The sequence below is a fragment of the Phocoena sinus genome, chromosome 13, assembly GCF_008692025.1.
Source record: "Phocoena sinus isolate mPhoSin1 chromosome 13, mPhoSin1.pri, whole genome shotgun sequence".
In the NCBI taxonomy this organism is placed as follows: domain Eukaryota; kingdom Metazoa; phylum Chordata; class Mammalia; order Artiodactyla; family Phocoenidae; genus Phocoena; species Phocoena sinus.
The window spans coordinates 36,225,349-36,244,883 of record NC_045775.1 but is presented as its reverse complement, the minus strand read 5'-3'; the positions used below and the strand labels follow the sequence as shown (position 1 = coordinate 36,244,883).

At 34.2% G+C, this 19,535-nt stretch overlaps 1 protein-coding gene across 5 annotated transcripts in view; it reads right to left on the bottom strand.

Annotated features, from left to right (window-relative positions):
• Positions 1-7,212: 7,212 nt before the first annotated feature.
• The window catches only part of PPM1B (protein phosphatase, Mg2+/Mn2+ dependent 1B), an 82,951-nt gene continuing 70,628 nt past the window's right edge, over positions 7,213-19,535 (bottom strand). For 4 of the 5 annotated variants that reach the window (XM_032652308.1, XM_032652304.1, XM_032652307.1 and 1 more), the window contains one exon: positions 10,665-11,708. In XM_032652308.1, the coding sequence (XP_032508199.1) occupies positions 11,403-11,708 (306 nt within the window). In that variant the 3' untranslated portion in view covers positions 10,665-11,402. Of the gene's footprint in view, positions 9,807-10,664; positions 11,709-19,535 lie in introns of those variants that run through there. The other variant, XM_032652305.1, reaches the window with a different exon arrangement.

The following is a 19,535-nucleotide window of genomic DNA, read 5'->3' as shown; positions in this document are numbered from 1 at the left end:
ACTTACTACTCAGATATAACAATGTTAACATTTTTATAACTTTATTTTTGAGGGAGGAGAAAATAAAACTCTCACACTTCCCAATGCTTCTGAAGTAACTACTGTCCTAAATTAATGTGTATTTTTCCCATGCATGTTTTATACATATTATGTGTCTATAAATTATGTACCATACTTCATCAACTTTAAGATTTCATTATTTTACGCACCATTCCTTTATGTATAACTAAGAAAAAATGCTGCCAATTAAACCATGAAACAATGCTTTAATAACACTTAGGATTATTTTATACTTATTGTAACAGAGGTTTTTAAGACTTAGACTTTGACAAAACCTAATTATGAAATTAAAATATGAAGTTATGACAAGTTGGTGCAACTATGCCATGACAGCTGCCTAGCCAATGGCAATTGTAAGATGCCATTGACTTAAGACACTTCTCAATTTCAAAGATACTAAAATATTTTTTTTAAAAAGTTCACTTAGAAATATATTTTGGAGATTTAAGCTTTTCCATAAATGACATCCTTTTGGAACTTGCTATTTCCCTCAGCATTACATTTTCAAACTATAAAAAGATGGCTCACCGCCTAAGGAAGCAAATTCAGTAGCAACTAGCCACTTCTAGAGCACAGGATTCTCTTCTTATACCAGCCTTTCCCTCATTTCTCTAAGTGCCGCAAAAAAAAAAAAAAATTGATCTATGCTAAAGAGGACTAGTAGGGAGAGTCATTCCTCTGTGGTAATGTCTGCCTTTAAACAGGAAAACTGTCTAGAGACAGTCACTTCAAAGGCCCAAGAATTAACATATTTATCAGTTGGGGCTAAGGTGATACAAGTGAGGCACTTGCCTTGAAGACAAAATATAAGGGGTGCCTAAATTCGGTAATCAAGATAAATATTTTAATGCCAACAGTTACAAGAATCAAAATGAATGCAAAAACCATGACGCACGAAATATCAAAAAATTTAAAGTGACAATTATTACTTAATTTTCCTTTTGCCTTAAGCTCCAACAGAGCATGCCAGGGCACTTTTACTGGTCCAACCTTATTGGATGAAGGAAGGAGGTCAGAGTGATGCATGTGATACCAGTCTACAGTTTAAAATGTAAATATGCGGGACTTTCCTGGTGGTGCAGTGGTTAAGAATCCACCTGCCAATGCAGGGGACATGGGTTCGATCCATGGTCTGGGAAGATCCCGCATGCCGTGGAGCAACTAAGCCCGTGCGCCACAACTACCGAAGCCCGTGTGCCTAGAGCCCGTGCTCCACAAGAGAAGCCACCACAATGAGAAGCCCACACACCGCAACGAAGAGTAAGCCCCCGCTCACCACAACTAGAGAAAGCCCACACGCAGCAATGAAGACCCAATGCAGCCAAAAATAAAAAGATAAAATGTAAATATGCAACAGGAACACACAAAGTAATTTTCAGAGGTAAGGTGAACAGTTTTCAGTATTAGATTCCCAAAACGGATGCAGGCTACTAAGAATTAGAGAATGTAGATTATTGATTGTATTATTAAAAGTAACTAGGTTTACATAAGATGAAGACAATGCATGCCTGCCAGGTATCAGCATTTATGAGGCTACAGTAATTTAAATGGTATCACATTTGCATAGGATTAGACAAAAAGACAATAGAACTGAACTTAGAAACTAGAAATGGATCATATACGTATGGGAAATTGGTATTGGACAGGGCTGGCATGGTATTGGCACAATTAACCTGTTTGCAAAAAAAAAAAAAAGAAAGGATTCTTTATTTCCTACCATATACAACAGTAAGTTCAGGGTGAAATAAAAATCTAAATATATGTGCTTGGGAGGTGGGAAGAAGACTTTAAAACTCCTGAAAGAAAACAGAGAATACAGAACTTGAGATGACAATGACTTCTTAAGACAATGACACAAACCATAAAGAAAAAGATGGATAAATAACAAAAAACTCCATACACAAAGTAAAAGAATAAAGACTGGGTTTTGCAAAACATGTAACAAAGAACTAGTATCCTCACTACACACACAAAAAAACTACAAATAAATGAGAAAAAAACAACCCCAAAGAAAAATGGGTAAAAGCCATGTGCATTCAATTCAGAGGAAACTCAAATGGCCAACACATACAGGAAAAGATGTCTGCCTCACATGTAATTGTAAATGCAAATTAGATGTTATTTCACATACAACTGACTGGCAAATTTAAAGCCTAACAATATTTGCTGAGTGTTACTGAGGATAGGGAGGGACAGAGGAACAGGAATTTCATACATTTCTAGTGAAAGTATGTTAGTACACCTTTGGTATAATGCATTTGCAATATTAACTTGAAGATATGCATACTCTACATCTCTAGTATTTCTAGGCAAATACTAGAGAAACACTAGTACACGTGCTCAAGGGACATATGCCAGGATGCCCACTGCATTCGTTTTTTAAATATTAAAAAGTTGTAAATAATCTAAATCTCTCTCAATGTGGGAATGGATAAACACATTGTGGTGCGGTCACACAAAGGAATACTACACCAGCTTATTTATTTTTTGAACCATTAGCTTGTTTTATGGAAGAGTGGGATGTAGAGGTACTAATGTGAGCAGATAAACTCAAATCTTACGTTGGGAAAAACACCCTTTCCTCCCCCATAATACTCCCTGAAAAATCAAAGCTAACCAAACGTGGTATGTGGCTGTGTAGCTGACTCTTGCTCCAACCCAAAACCCCCTTCCCCACCTTTATAAATATAGTTGAATAACAATACTTCGGTAGATCACCAAATCAAAGCCTGTAAATATTGTTCACAGCTCAAACACTGTTCTTATCGAGTTTCCTTTCTTGTAAAAGAGTAGTGTCTTGTTTCCTTTGCCTAAGTCACGTATACACTCTCTGAGCCGACTGATCTTCAAACTTTCCAAAGAACCTCTATTCAAATGAAATCTTAGGTGGAATCCCAACAAATAACAGAAAAAAAGCAGAACCACTCTGGAGAACCGGTACCCTAGAACTTCCTCTAGTAATCATAGCATTTTAGGGAGAGATTAAACTACATGAAAATTCTCACGACTATTAGCTTATTTTTGACTATACATAATTTAAAAATGGGAACTCTTCATGAAAAGCTTTGTAGACTCCAAAAGAAACTATAACAAATCCACTGACTTTCTATTCAGGAGTATATTTCAATAGCATCGAAGTGTTACAATAATTATAACCATTCTTATCTAAGACTAATTTTTCTAAATAAATTTATTTAATTTTGGCTGTGTTGGGTCTTCGTTGCTGCGTGTGGGCTTTCTCTAGTTGCAGCGAGTGGGGGCTACTCTTCGTTGCGGAGCACGGGCTCTAGGTGCGCAGGCTTCGGTGGGCTCAGCAGTTGTGGCTCACAGGCTGTAGAGCGCAGGCTCCGTAGCTGTGGCTCACAGGCTTAGTTGCTCTGCGGCATGTGGGATCTTCCCGGACCAGGGCTCGAACCCGTGTCCCTTGCATTGGCAGGCGGATTCTTAACCACTGCGCCACGAGGGAAGTCCCTCTAAGACTAGCTTTAATAACAAATATTAAATATAAATATCTACAAGCTTTATACTATATCAATTTACTTATAAGATGCTTATTCATAGGCAAAACCTCATGAAAATAAACTTCATGGTCTTTTAAATCATGTTACTGTGGAACATTGGCAAAATAAATTGCACTTCATGTCTTCAAGACTTAGAAATGAAGCAAAACTTCATCAGTGCACAGGTGAAAATAAGCATAAGCAACCCAGGAAAGGGAAAGAAGCTATCAGACCCATATATTTGAGTAATTCTTGGATTGCACTGGTGTTCTTCACCTCATATACATGCCCAAGTATTTTAACTGCAGGTGGATATTATACGGGAAGAGTAAGAATACATTTGGTATACAATCACTAAAGATGAATATTGCCAATATTACAGAGTAGGGATTTTAGTCAAGGTGGGAAAAAATCCCAAACCTTTTTCTTCTACCTAGGTATAAGAAGTTATGGTTCTTTTGTGCTCCACTGGAGCTGTGGATACTAAGAAATAAAAGAAATAATTAATCTCTTAACACCAAGATCATGCACCCCCTCACTCCTGAATTAGAAAAGCACAGTTACCAGCTATGCCTGAGTGGGAAACAATGTACATAGTTAATAGAAATGTTTGCCAGATAGAATAAAACAAACAGAAAATAAGTGAAAGGACTTCCCTGGTGGTGCAGTGGATAAGAATCCGCCTGCCAATGCAGGGGACAAGGGTTCGAGCCCTGGTCCGGGAAGATCCCACATGCCGTGGAGCAACTAAGCCCGTGTGCCACAACTACTGAGCCTGCGCTCTAGAGCCTACAAGCCACAACTACTGAGCCCGCGTGCCTAGAGCCCGTGCTCCACAACAAGAGAAACCACTGCAATGAGAAGCCTGCGCACCACAACGAAGAGTAGCTCCCGCTTGCTGCAACTAGAGAAAGCCCGCCCGTAGCAACGAAGACCCGACACAGCCAATAATTAATTAATTAATTAATTTTAAAAAAGAAAATAAGGGAGAGAAGATACCATTGCCAGAAAAGCCAGCAAGAAGCGAGAATCAGTAGTGATGCGGCCTGAAAAGCAACTTACTCTGTATTAGTAGCTGCACTGTTTTACTTCCAATTACAATGTAACATCTATAAGTCACCAGAACAATGGGCAAAAATAAACGCTTATCATTTTCATTAAGGTTTACAGAATAATCCCCAAAGTTGAATAGAAAAAAAAAAATCTTACACAGCAATTGAGCATAAAAAAATGACAATGCATGGGAATTCCCTGGCAGTCCAGTGGTTAGGACTTGGTGCTTTCACTGCCGTGGGCCCAGGTTCAATCCCTGGTCAGGGAACTGAGATCTCGTAAACCACATGGTGTGGCCATAAAAAACAAAAACAAAACGACAATGCAAATTGTTATAATGTGAACCTAATAATTTATTTGCAAAAGCAAGTAACGCTCAGGATTGCTTTGAAATAACTTAAATTCTAGTCTTAATGATTACACTAGCTTTTGACTATCTTACAGATTTTACGCACATTGTGCATTGCTTTTTTGTTTGTTTTCTTTTGCGGTACGCGGGCCTCTCACTGCTGTGGCCTCTCCCGTTGCAGAGCACAGGCTCCGATGCCCAGGCTCAGCGGCCATGGCTCACGGGCCCACATATGGGACCCTCCCGGACCAGGGCACGAACCTGTGTCCTCTGCATCGGCAGGCGGACTCTCAACCACTGCACTACCAGGGAAGCCCTGTGCATTGTTTTAATATGTGAAAATCACATGGTATTTTTTCAATAATACTATTTAGCTACCCAAAACAGAATGTGTCCTAAAATCTTTATCAAATGCTTTCCCTTATCAAACCAGACTAATTTCAAAATACAAATAAAGGCAATTTGGAAGAAGAAATATAAATACGAGATATCATTTAAAAATGCAATCTAAATTCAGGAGAAGGATAAGATTTGGCTAGCAAAAGAAATTCAGTGGACATCTTCAGGTTAACTTCAATGACTGAAGCTGAATAAAAACTCAGTTTAACTCAAGCAACATAAATTGCTTGATAGACCATGAAAAGACAAGACCCGACTGAATCCTACACATCTGAGAATAAACCTGGCTTAGGGAGAAAAGAGAGTTGCAGTCATTCTTCGCTATCCAAACACACTTAAAACCAAAAAGTCAAGTAACAAGTATCTTAAGTAAATATTATAATTACCATGCCTCATAACTGGGCAAGAAATGTGTAACAGAAATTGAGTGCTTTTTCTTTTTTGTCCGCCCTAACCAGGGATCAAACCCATGCCCCCTGAAGTGGAAGTGCAGAGTCCTAACCACTGGACCCCCAGGAAATTCCCAAGAGTGCTTTTAAAAAAAAACACTTCTATGGTAACTTTCCTCAACCTTGTTGAATGTTCAGAAAATTTTAAAATCTAACAACAAAAAAAATTCAGCATAAAACCCTGACCCACTTAATCACCATTAAAAAAGAAAAGTCCTGTCTTTATCTGGCCCACCTGAAATGACATCTCAGTCATAGTAAAATGATTTTATTTAAAATATGAATTTAAAAATTCAATATTGAAGTGAGACCTTCTCAAAGAAATAACACAAATCTTCAACTGAAGACCTCTTAAAAGATTTAAATAATTCAAATATATGCCATACAAAAGTCAAACTCTACTGTTAAACAATCTTAAGTCATGAATTTTCCAATTGAAACCCATCATAGGAATTTTCTGAGAAAAAAAACCCAACATAATATTAAAGCCTCCACCTTGTTTATCTTGCTAAGTATCAGTGTAACAGTAAAGATATAAACACTACCTCTCTCCCCCAAGTAAATTTTATGTCAGATTTGTATGTCTTAAGATTCACTTACTATAACATTAATATTTGGAATAAATGACGTTGTCAAGTTGTCCAAAAGGATGAGGCAGCAACTCTGAAGGTCTGGGGGTCCCAGAGAACCTTTCAAGGAGGTCCAAGAAATCAAAACTATTTTAATAATACTAACACTTATTCTTTTTCAAAGTACTGACATTTGCACTGACTGTGCAAAAGAAATGGTGGGCAAAACTATAGGCACTCCAGCATGAACCAAAAAAGTAGCATCAAACTAGTCAATTTCAGTTAACAATGTTCTTTAGCAGTAAAAATTTCATTACACCTCTACCCTTGAGTACACATCTTTTTAATATCCTATATGATGAAATGAGAAGTACTGGCTATACAGCATGCTGAAGTGTGATGGCTGCCTCTTATGTGATTATTTGAGATGTGTGCTGAACTAGTAGCCACTTTTCATGAAAACTGTTTTTACTTGAAAGAATGACGCACAGACTATGGTTGTTCAGCAGACATTTTCTCTGAAATGAATGAAGAAAGCCCTGTCACTTAAGGAAAACAACTGACAATATTTGTTGCCAATGATAAAATTTCCCCTTTCAAATGAAAGTTAGAATTTTGAAAAATCTGTATCCATCACTGTGAGCTTGACAGCTTTCTAATACTTAAAAGATTGTTCTGATGAGATCAGTTATATTAACATTATAAACATAGCATAGTAAGATGTCAATGTTCTAAAGAACTGCATAATTCAATGAACCAGTATTTTCCAAATGACCAATGCATGATATTATAAAATCACGCAAAAGTCAAAGATCTACTATTCACACTGCAAGACAGATCAAATGGATTTTAATGTAACAGAGAACAAAACTGATAAAGTTTCAGATTTCACACTGCAACTAACCTTCAAGAAACTACCCATTCCGAAGTTTTGATGATGCATCAAAGAGGAATATCCACAATTACCTGAAGCTATTAAAATACTCTCAATACATATTTGTGTGAGGCCAGATTTCTTCATATACTTCGAACACAGTGCCACACTGCAACAAATTGAATGCAGAAGCAGATAGGAGAATCTAGTACAACATTAAAGGATTTACAAAAATGAAAACCAGTGCTACTTTCCACACTAAATTGTTTACAAAATAATTATTTTCAAAAAAAAAAAAAAAAATAATTATTTTCATAAAACAATGCTATTTATGTTAACAGGTAATGTAAAATTTCTTGGTTTTAACTTCTAATACAATAAATATCAACAGATATAAGCCACAAAAGCAAAAGTCCTTTGGGATCTTGAATTTTTAGAAATATAAATGGGTCCTGATACCAAAATGGTTGAGAACAGCTAGACTAGGGAATGCAGATTAATAAGTATTGAATATGGGTTTTTCTTTTGCTAACTCACACATTATTTATATTTCCAGGGCCACCAAACCCCCTAAGAAAGATTTTTTTAAGTAGTATAAAAAATGTTTTTGGAGTGGATAAGGGGTTACTTAGTATTGTCCTTTAGAGTTTGGTTAATTCTTACTTAGAATTATAATTCACCTACATGGTTTTGTATGAAAATTTTCACAATAAATATTCTAACTATATAAAATGTTTAAAATAACATTCAAAACTGGACTTTTATTTTTAAATATCATATGAAATAGTAATATGTCACACTGTTTTTATCAATTCTTTATTTAGGTAACAAGTTGGTTATGTTCACTGCATTGTATGAAACATCACAATATCATACTGGAAAGGTACTATCAGTACAGGGTTGGATCAGAGTGGACAGTTTGAACAACAAACCATTTTGCATTCTTCATTCCCTAGCTTTTAACAACCCCCCAAACCCAGTCAAGGGACAAACAGCTTTTAACATTATCATGTAAAGCACTTCAACTTACAAGGCTAAAATCTAAAGAATAAATAAAATATGTTGTGGCAATAATTCCTTTTTAGACCAAAAATCAGGTGCACAATAAATCAAATGATCAAGAAAGCTGTATTCAAATGTGTGGCTCTCCAGAAACAGCTTCAGGAAAATGTTACAGAAAATACCATGAATTCCATTTCACACAGGACCAGATGATGACTCATTTTAACTACACACAAGGGCAATTACATCCTGCTGAAACACAATTTAAACAGATAGAAAATGTTTACAAAGCATCCACAACATGTAAACCATGTACAAATGGATACATTCATTGCTTCTCCTACCCCAATAGCTTCTTTTAGATAAATATTTCACTCTTCATGTTCAGCATTAACTGGATACATGCAAAACTCAAAAGAATTCAAGGATTCAAGGTTATTGTAAAAATAGAATTAAACTAATAATCTTCAAGTACCTTATGTGACAGCCACTCCGTACCGTGCCCAATGTTATAAAATGAAAGGTTACTGAACCCATGAAAATATCTCTGTAATATTTCCTTAGATCTAAAATAGATAATTTTAAATGTATTTATAGTCATTTCAGTGATATTCTGAGCTTTTAAAATAACGTAAACAATTAAAAATTATACCAAATTACACAAAACTTGTTGTATCTTAAAAGCTGAAAAATTAAAACTATAGAAACCCACATGTAAAACAAAAATCACAATTTACATTATAAAGGCAAATCTCATTTAAAAAAATTTGCAGCAGTGAGATGGCAAAGCAAATTATAAATAGCCATAAATTAATCCATTTGGTTTCAAGAGGTTTTTCTACTGAGAGTTGAAGGATGTGGTAGGTACATGCATAAAATTTGTAAAGGTTTATAATATTATTGCCAAATACACTTTATCTTGAAGCAGGCAACATTACAATTTGGACATTATTGGAGAACCCAGTTTGGTAATACAGGTAAAATTGGAAAAAAATTAAATAACAATTAATAATAAATATAAATCCTATAGTAAATTGCTCAAATGAAATTTTAAGTCACAGAGCTGCAAAAGGCTTCCAACTTGGTGAACTGAAAAAAGGAACATCTCATACAATTCTTTACTCTTACATGCTTATATGTTGTGTGTCTTGTTTAAAAAAAAAAAAAAAAACACATAATGTATCTTCAGAGTACAGCTAACTATATTCCCATGCACCTCAGGCATATTCGTTATTTGTGATGAAATAACTCCATTGGTTTCTAGGGTCAAAAGTTCAATATAGATGTAACCAGTATGCCTGAGGTTGGCAAAAAATACTGTAGTACAGGCAATGCTACAAGTGGCAATTACCAGAAAACACAAATATGAACAAATGATGGGAAATGCTAATGATTTTCTGCTCATATCACAAAACGCTGGGAATCCACAAGAATATTTTTTCCCTTGTACTGAAGAAAATTGTGATTAAGTTTTTTTCCCCCAATTTTCAGAATCAAAAGCATTTTAGAAGGCTTATAAGGCTACCATGGGTCTTCTAGATCTCCAGCACCCTACAGGAAGAGAAAAGGAAGAATATTATTATTATTTACCTACACCACTTCCAGGTTGGATTGAACTTCAAAAGAAAACAAAATTAGATGAACAAGTTACCTTCCTTTCTTTGTTTGAAAAGGTAATTTTTACATAGAGGTGTGTGTACTGTTTATTGTGTGTATACACACATGGATCTATCTAACATAGACAGATAACTGGTTGGGTTTTTTCTCCCCTTTCCACCAAATGCCTTCCTCTTTCTCAAACCACTTAAAAATATTCTGGCATTGGAAAAATAGATCAAAAAAACAACAGCTACATCCGAAGATTCCAAAGTTTCAACTTATGGTACCTTAAGCAACTTTAGACACATGATAAATATAAAACATGAAAAAGATAAGTTAAATTGTTCTACATACACAAAATAATTGTTTTTAAAAATACTTTCCCATGTGACTGAGTCATCTGTATTTTAAAAATTCATTTTAGCAAAAGCCAAACTCATATGTGCCACTATTTAAAATATCTTAAAATTCTTGCATTTATATCTGATGAATACTTATAGCAAAACTCACAGTCTTACAATCTTTAAAAAGCTCATCACAGCAATTTTCTGACATGTCTACAAGTGTCCATACTGTGTCCAAAGATTAATATTTTGTATCACAAAAAGGGGATAAAAAACAGAATACATTTACTTTGAGTAAGCAAGACTTCTCAAAAATCTTTTCCTTTTAATTAATGAAAACCGCACCTAGCCAAAGTTTTCTAAATTTTATATACATACAAATGAAATTCAAATGAGTATTTTTCCAATATACCAAACCTGGTTGTTTTCAAAAAATTAATTTAAAAATAAGTACAACATGCATAGGTTATTCCACATCACATGCTTTATTTGGACTTAAACACTTATAATTTCATTCTAAACACTTGGTTGACATACATTTTGATGTATGTAGTTAGGCTATACAGAATATACAAACCAAAGCTGTATGAATAATACATAGGTTTTTCAAAAATTATGTCTCATAAAGAATACAGAAAGGAAAAATAACCACACAACCAGTACCTCAGAACTACTAAAAAATAAACTACAGAGATGTAAAATATAAACAAGTCAAAGAACACACAAATTATCATCCTTGAAAAAAGAAATTACAGGCCAGCATCTGCCATTCTTTGAAGAACTGAAATTACTAAAGAAAACATAAATTTATTACAAAGCTAACTATGAGTCTACTAATACGTGAAGCAGTATAATTCTACATTAACAAGTTCTTCCACAACGTAAAGTAATCTTGCTAATTGGTAATCTCTAATCCTATCGAGTATGAATTTAACTACTGACTTTAATAACTGGTAGCCTCATTTCTGGCATACAATATGAAATGACATATAATTTTATTAAATTCAAAGTACTCTAAATAGCCAATTTTAAACTATCTGATAAAGATGTATGCAAAGGCCTTCTTAAAAAACAAGGCTATGACTATAATAAAACTAGTTTACCAAGATTCAAATAACAAAACGGTTATATAAATGCATACATTATACTTCCTAAGTAAAAACCATCAAATCAAAGATCACAAAAATATTACCACAAAGTAAAGTCATAGTTTTTCACCACTCATCTTTGTCCCTGCATCTTCAGTACAGCTGTCTAATTCAGCAAGATCACTTTTTGATTCGGTATGGCTTTCCTGCATTGTCACTGGGTTTCCAGCATCACTGTTCGAAGAAGTAGCTGTAGCAGCTTGTTCAGCAGGGTTTTCTTCTCCCTCTACTTTAGCTAGCCTGTAACTAGTCAGCATCTCCTCCAGAAGTTGTCGGTAGTTTCCCCTATGATTAATTCTCATTTGCCTGAGAGCTTCCACCAATTTCCCCTGTGATCCACTTTCCTCTGCTTCATCGGAGGCCTTTTTTTAAGATTCAAGACCCCAGTGTCAGTAGACAAACTAGGATATCACATGTATTTCATAACATATCACAGCAAAACACTCATTTCTCTACCATGAGTAATATAGTCTAAGAACGAGAACATTTCGTTAAATAAGTATCAAGTGTTACCTGTGTCAATTAACAAAATTTCCAATTGAAATATCTCAAGTAATTTTTAGCAAATGATCATGAACTAGTTTATGTTTTATTTCACATCGATATTTGAAGCTTAATCTGAAATTTACTTGGCTATTAAAATTCAACACCAACACAAGCATCTCCTAAAACTGACTTACTTAATTAAAAAAATAATTGGCTATAATTATTTAGTACAAAAGGAAATTAGTGTTTAAAGCAATAGGAAAGGACAGAAAAGCAAGCCATCAGATTCTTCATTTCTGCTAAATGACAGGAAGGAGAGGAGATACAAAATGTAAAATTATATAAATTTAAACTAGATTTTGTGGGAACTGTAAAGCTTCTGTGGATAAAATTTCTATTTACTTTTTGTCTTTAAATATTTTACTAAAAACATCTCTAGATTAAAATAGATAATCATTTTAATCATTATAATAAGATATGAATAGTAAACTACTCAATTCTTTTATATTTTATTGAATTTTGTAAAACCTACAGGTTTCTACAATAGTAGCTACTTAATCTTGTTTACAGAACAAGCTCTAATATCCAAGCTGATCATACTGATATGCTGACAGACTAAGAGCAAGTCAACCTTGTAATATGTGACTCCTGATGTGATGCGTTAGGGAGTACAAAGTTATGTCCTGTGTTCTTGCCGAAAATGTTTAATATGACTCTAATAAAGCTAATTCCCAATTTACAGGAAAACAGGGAATAAAGAATCACGTGAAAGGGCACCACAAGGAAACAATCATATGATCCAGAATGTAGGACATCCTATAAAAAGCTGGCTTAGACTCTTCATATTCAGTGTTAATGGGAAAAAAAATTGGGAGCTTCATTAAAGGCTTGCTTAATGTGCTTGATTGGTAACAACTGGACTAGACCATTTAACAATTATAACAGTCATTCTATGGGCAACTGGGAAAATTTGGACTCAATATTAGATAATATTAAATTTATTATCAATTTTCTTAGGTATAATAATAATGTTATGGTTATGTATACAGAAAAATGTCCTCATTCTCAAGAGCTGCATGCCAAAATATTTACAGCTAAAATATTATATCTGCAATTTGCTGTCAAAGGTTCAGTCCAAAAAAAAAAAAGTCATCTACGTATAGAGAGAGAGAAAGCAAATACAGTAAAATGTTAAAACATGAGTCTAGGTACAAGGTGTACAGGTGTTCACTTTATTATTTCAATTTTTCTATATGTTTGGAAGTTTTCATCATAAAGTGTTGGGAAAATAAAATACAAAAAGGTTACTGATATAGATGATCTGTTACAAACTCTTAACCATCTTTGGAGGCTGTTACTCTATAATTCTACAACAAAGATAATACTACTATAACCACATAATAAATGGCAATGTTTATTAGAAAAATCAGAGCACTTGAATTTTTTTTTAAATCGCCCCTGTGGCAAAAAACAAGAGATGATACTGTGTACAACATATGTTTTATGTGTAGGTATATGTGTGTTCTGTCCATATTTTTTAGGATATTATTATGTAAAATGTCTGGGAAGAAAGGAAATACAGCAATATAAAAATGATAATAATGGGTAGTGAAGTTTCAGAAGCTTTATTTTTTTTGAATTCTCCAATTTTCTACATCAAGCATATTAACTATCAAAATAACTTTTTTTAATTTGCAAAATTTATTGTGTGGAGAGAACATAATAAAGTGTGCTCTCTGTTAAGATTTTTCTCTTTTTTCCCCCCTTACCTTTCCTTCTGTACTAAATAAATGTTATTTCCCTAAATAAAGTTTCTCATTTGAATCTACTCAGGAAAGGTTAAGATGGAACAATGAGATAAATGCTTGCTAGTCGTAAACCTTATCAGTCTTTAATCAGGTCTGCCAAAAGGAAATTTTCTATTTGAGAGTATATCACAAAGAACTTTTAATGGAGGGCATAAGACTCCTCTCTGCCCTCCAAATAAAAACCCCTCAAACCAACAACTCCCTTTGACAACTCCCTAGGACACAAACAAAATCTGCTTCAAGTGGACAGTTACACATAGAGAGCTCAACCTTGGTTTTACATCAGAATCACCTGTAGAATTTTCAAAATTATACAGATGCCAAAGCTCCATCCCATGATACTCATATTCAGTGGGTTGGGGTGATTTTCTTAAAGCCTGATAGGTGATTCTAACATACGGCAAAGGTTGAGAACCACTGATAAACTGTCTTACTTCTTTGAGCTTACTGATACGGTTGGATCAAAGGTTGTTGTATTTGGATGTATCTCACTCTCCATCTGACACATTTATTATTACAGTAATCATCTGTTTCTGTGAATTGCTGTAATAGTGGTAGTTGGGGAGAGAAAAGTATTTGCTTTATAAAAAACACATTAGAACCCAAACTGTAAATTAAGTAGGGATGGATTTACAATGGCCAATTGAAAAGAATTTGAGTTAATGACCACATTTAAGTCATTTTATATTATAGCAAATTACATTTTCCTATTGTGCTAGATAGACAATGGATGGGTGAAACCTCTTCCCCAGCCATTTCATTTGATTCTTCAAAATAATGTTATACAACTCTCTCATGGATTCTCATTAATATCAGAAAAGGAATCTATTGTTTAGCTGCACCTTCTTTACCTGAATTCACACACAAAGCACATCACGTTTATAGATTTATCACAGCAATTAATTCCACCTTGCAACTAACTGTTCACAAGTCTCTCCAAATCTCTGTAAAATCTCTGAGATAAAGAAAATTTCAATTCCTTTCTGTATCCTCCCTACCACCTAGAGAAGAAAATTAATGCCTGTGGCTAAGAACTTTATATACATAATCTCATTTAATCCTTACAGGTACCCTACGTAATAGATACTGCAACTCTAGTTTTTATAAGTGAAGAAACTAAGGCTCAGAAAGATTTAAGTTATTTGTCAGGGTAACAATGCTAGTAAGTGACAGAACTCAGATTTGTGTACAGGTCTAATTAACATCAATGTCCCTCTGAATGTTCTTTTGAATACACTATGGTAACAGTTTTTGCATACTAAGTGCCTCATATAAATAGATACTTACTAAATAAATATTGGTTAAAATTATTGTAGAATTGGACCACAAATTATTTCATATTGAAGTCTATAATGCATTTCCTTGTCACAGAAAAATTAATAAAATTATAGGACAAAAAAATCATATTAGATGGGATGATTTAAATTATTCTGCAAAATAAATTTAAGGCAATTACAGAAATGGGAATTTAGGACTTTTCCCTCAGATTTTGTTTTTAAGGTTTTACTGTCATCTAGACTTACACAGCTTGAGAATCAAATTTCTCATTATGAAAACACTGCCTTACACCAAATAAGACACAGGAATATGGATAAATCAAGCAGAGGGCAAAGAGAAGGGGGGAAAATTTTTTTTAATGGAATTTAACTAGCTAATATTTATTTGCAGCAATTTTTTAAAAATAGTTGTCATTAGTGAAATTCTTCAAATGATTAGCTAAAACAGTGGAGAGAAAGTGAAGAATGCTAGTATATTTACTATGTTTTTTGGAGTCCCATGCCCTGCTTATCAGGTTAAAAATAATTTTTAGAAGATTCTCAAATATGACTTCATGAGATACAATTAACAGTGACTAATAAAGAATCTAATAAATTATGTTATCTTCAAGGATCATGTAAACTTCAATCAATCTGAAATAATTTTAAAAAGTCACTTAAGTGGTCAAGACCACATAGTTACAAGAAGTGGTATGTCAAATGACACCTTAAAAAATAGTGACTAGGGCTTCCCTGGTGGCACAGTAGTTGAGAGTCCGCCTGCCGATGCAGGGGACACGGGTTCGTGCCCCGGTCCGGGAAGATCCCACATGCTGTGGAGCGGCTGGGCCCGTGAGCCATGGCTGCTGAGCCTGCGTATCCGGAGCCTATGCTCCGCAACGGGAGATGCCACAACAGTGAGAGGCCCGCGTACCGCAAAAAAAAAAAAAAAAAAAAAAAAAAAAAAAAAAAAAAAATAGTGACTAAAATTAGTGCATTTTCAAACAGTGTAGGTAGGTCTTCTCCATAAAATGCTTTGACAAGTGAAAAAGTAAACAAGAAACAATTTACAAAAAACCTAGTATTCACAAAATCCTAAAACTGTGATATAACTGATCTATTTTGAAATAAAATTAAAAAGAAGACTGTATATAAAACTTAATAACGTGAAAACAGAACAGAGAGATTTTGGGGGGCTTTTGTCCTGTCTTCCCTCCCCTTCTCAAAATCCAAATGCCTTAAAAAGTTTTTTTAGTTAGAATAAAAATGTGTATTTAAATGAAAAATAACTAATAAGACACTGGGCTTCACTACTTAGTCTCAACAAGTTTATAAAATATTCCTCATCAAAAAACAGAGTATTTTAAGACTATTAAACATGAGATTCACTAAAGAACGGGAAATGATTTTTCTTGCACAACAGACAGAGGTGGGGGTACAGACACATATGTAATCTCTAAATATCTTAGAAAGGCTGCATGGAAAGGTGTAAAGGGAATAGTTTTTGGAGTCATTCTGAGTTATATTCAAATTCTGGCTACTCGATTTATCTAGCTTTGCAAGCTGGGCAAGCTACTCTGCACCAATTCTTAGTCTTCTCTGTAAGAGAAGGGTGTTGAGGAGATTACCTATAACTAATATTTAGATATAGATATGGCTTAGCACAAGTAGGAGTTGGGTAAATACAAGTTCCCCCTTTATCACTGGAAAATCATCAACTTACATAGCTACCTGATCAGTGGTATACTGATTCTAAAGCATCTTAAGTCTCCATTGAGGGAAGAAGTGAACCTTTTGGCATGGAAAAATAAAGCTCAAAAAATAAACTTTCCTTCTAATTAGTAACCTCATATTATTTTTTAAAATACATGACTTAAAGATAGTCTTAGCCATATATACACTACCAAATGTAAAATAGATAGCTAGTGGGAAGCAGCTGCATAGCACAGGGACATCAGCTAGGTGCTTTGTGACCACCTAGAGGGGTGGAATAGGGAGAGTGGGAGGGAGGCTCAAGAGGGAGGGGATATAGGGATATATGGGTACATACAGGTGATTCACTTTGTTATACAGAAGAAGCTAACACAATATTGTAAAGCAATTACATTCCAATAAAGATGTAAAAAAAAAAGATAGTCTTGCAAACTACTAGAAAGAAAGAAACAGAAATATTTCTAACTTAACTAGTATTTATTGAGCTCTCATTGTATGCCAGGTGAGAACTCAGCACTGCTGTAGGTGCTGTGATATAGCCATAAACAAATCAGATGAAGTCCCAGATCGCAAAGAATTTAAATTCTAGTAATAAAACCAGACTAGCATTTTTTTTTAGATAAACAAGGACTTTCTGTATAGCATAGGGAACTATATTCAATATCTTATAATACCCTATAACAGAAAAGAATCTGAAAAAGAATATATATATGTAAATACATAAACAAAACAGAAAACTGTATATCACTTTGCTCTACGCCTAACACTAACCCAACACTGTAAATCAACTATTCTTCCATTAAAAACAAGCTAACTAGCATTTTAAAAGAAGGGCAGTCGGGGGAGGGGGTGATTCCAGAGCCCTACCTTATATAACAACTTAAAGCAAAATGCAGTTTTACTTTTTCTGATCCTCTGGGTGATTATTCTTTTGGGAGTCACAGACTCCTCTGAGGAACTAATGAAAACCACAGACTTACTCTAAATCATTAAATAATGTGTATGCACACACATAAATACATTTGCAAAAACTTTTGGGGGATTCACGAACCCCTTTATTAAGAATCCATGCTTAACTCTTTTCCACAGATTTTGATTTTAAAGCTGGGAAAATATCAATATTGCTTATATTAAGAAGACTGAACATATTCCAGAAAGTTGAAATAAAAAACAAAAATTTAGTAAAGCAACTTAAGAAGAGTCCCCTAAATAATGAACTTTCTGAATATATTTTAAATGATTGACTTATACCCAACTGAGCTTTTAAAAATACTTTTATTAATCAAAAGATTTTTTTAATATAAGAAAAATGAATAAATCCCTATTTCTAATGGTACTACTTATAGGCATTCACAGCAGAACAATTCTATCTTGGACATAAAGTAGACATTTTAGGAATCTAAATAATCTCTGATTTACTCTGACGAGCATTCATTTTTTAAAAATATCTGAATAAAAAATTATTTTTGTTATTTAAAAAAATTTTAAAAAATAACACCTCCCAACTGTCTCCTCCTCTGTATTTCTACCATACCTCTGTCTTTCCCATTCTGCAAGTAAGCCCCTGCCACTGTGTACTTCCTGGCAGCATCTTCCGCATGGCACGGATCTAACCAAGCTGAGAAGCATTTATGGAGCACTTCTGTGTCTAACTCACTGCTATAGTAGGTAAAGTTAAGAGCTAAGAATTTAATCAAACCTCTATAAGTTTTTCAGTTTTCTGTTTCTTTTGTAATTTTTAGTACATTTCTTCTACTTGTGATTATGGTTCAACATTTTTCTAAGGTTGTGATTATTCTGAAAGGGTAAAGTAATGTTTCCCAAAATAGGATTCTGGGCTGCAAAAGTGAGTTTTTACAGTAAACAAGGAAGTTTCTCTAATCCACACATCTATGTACTAATGATGAGTTTATACTTATCATCTCTGTGATCATTTCACAACTACTTGACTTACAGCATCTCTTTAATCTAATATTGCATATGTTTCTAACAGATTAAAATACCAGATACTCCTTTGGGTCTGTCATTCTTATGCTGCAAACACAGGGTGGCTCTACACTCTAAAATACAAAGTTCAAAAGGTGTGTCCAGTCTCTTCACAAATACTTCTGGCATCCTGAATTCTTACTTTTCACCATAGCAATTCTCTGCTCTAGCCAAAACGATGTCCTCTCTTTCAAAGATAGCTTAAACTTTGTTCTTGCCTTGACCATCCATGTGAACTATCATCCTCCTCCTTTACTTTCTGCCATTCAAACCATTCTTCAAAACCAATCTTTTCTCTGAAAATCTGACTTCCCAAGCAATCACTGTACAATTCACATGGCAATTAATCACATTCTGTATTTTGTCATTTCTTTTTATCCTTTAGTAAATGATGTGAAACCTTTTTATTAATTAATTTGTATGTTTATATCTACTTTGCCAGGTGCATTGAGAGTAGGGATGGGGGACCATGCCTTGTTTCATAGTCTCCTCCCACATCAATTCATTACACAGTGGACTGTCAGTGTTTAGTCTTAGAAAGCTTATATATAAAGGTGATTAACTATACACCTCCTTAATTTATAGTCATATAATAATGGTCTTTAAGGCCAGTTTTATATCCAAGCATCTCTTCTGAGTTTCATGGTTCTGTTGCCTGTTTATTCACTGTTTATATAGCTACTATGTATAATAAGTATTTTCTATTTTTTAAAAAAGTTTAAAATTCATCCTTGGTAGATGTTAAACAGAAATTCTGGGTTATAAACTCTTTTTTTTTTGGAGTAAAAGCTGCCAACGTTCTTGAGAAACCAAGAAATCCAGCAAGTATATTATGAAATAATTTTTTCAGATTACACACTGGGGTTGCATTTTCAAACACATGAGGGAACAGGAGTATTTATATAGCTAATAATGAATCAATAACTATTTGAGGTCTCAT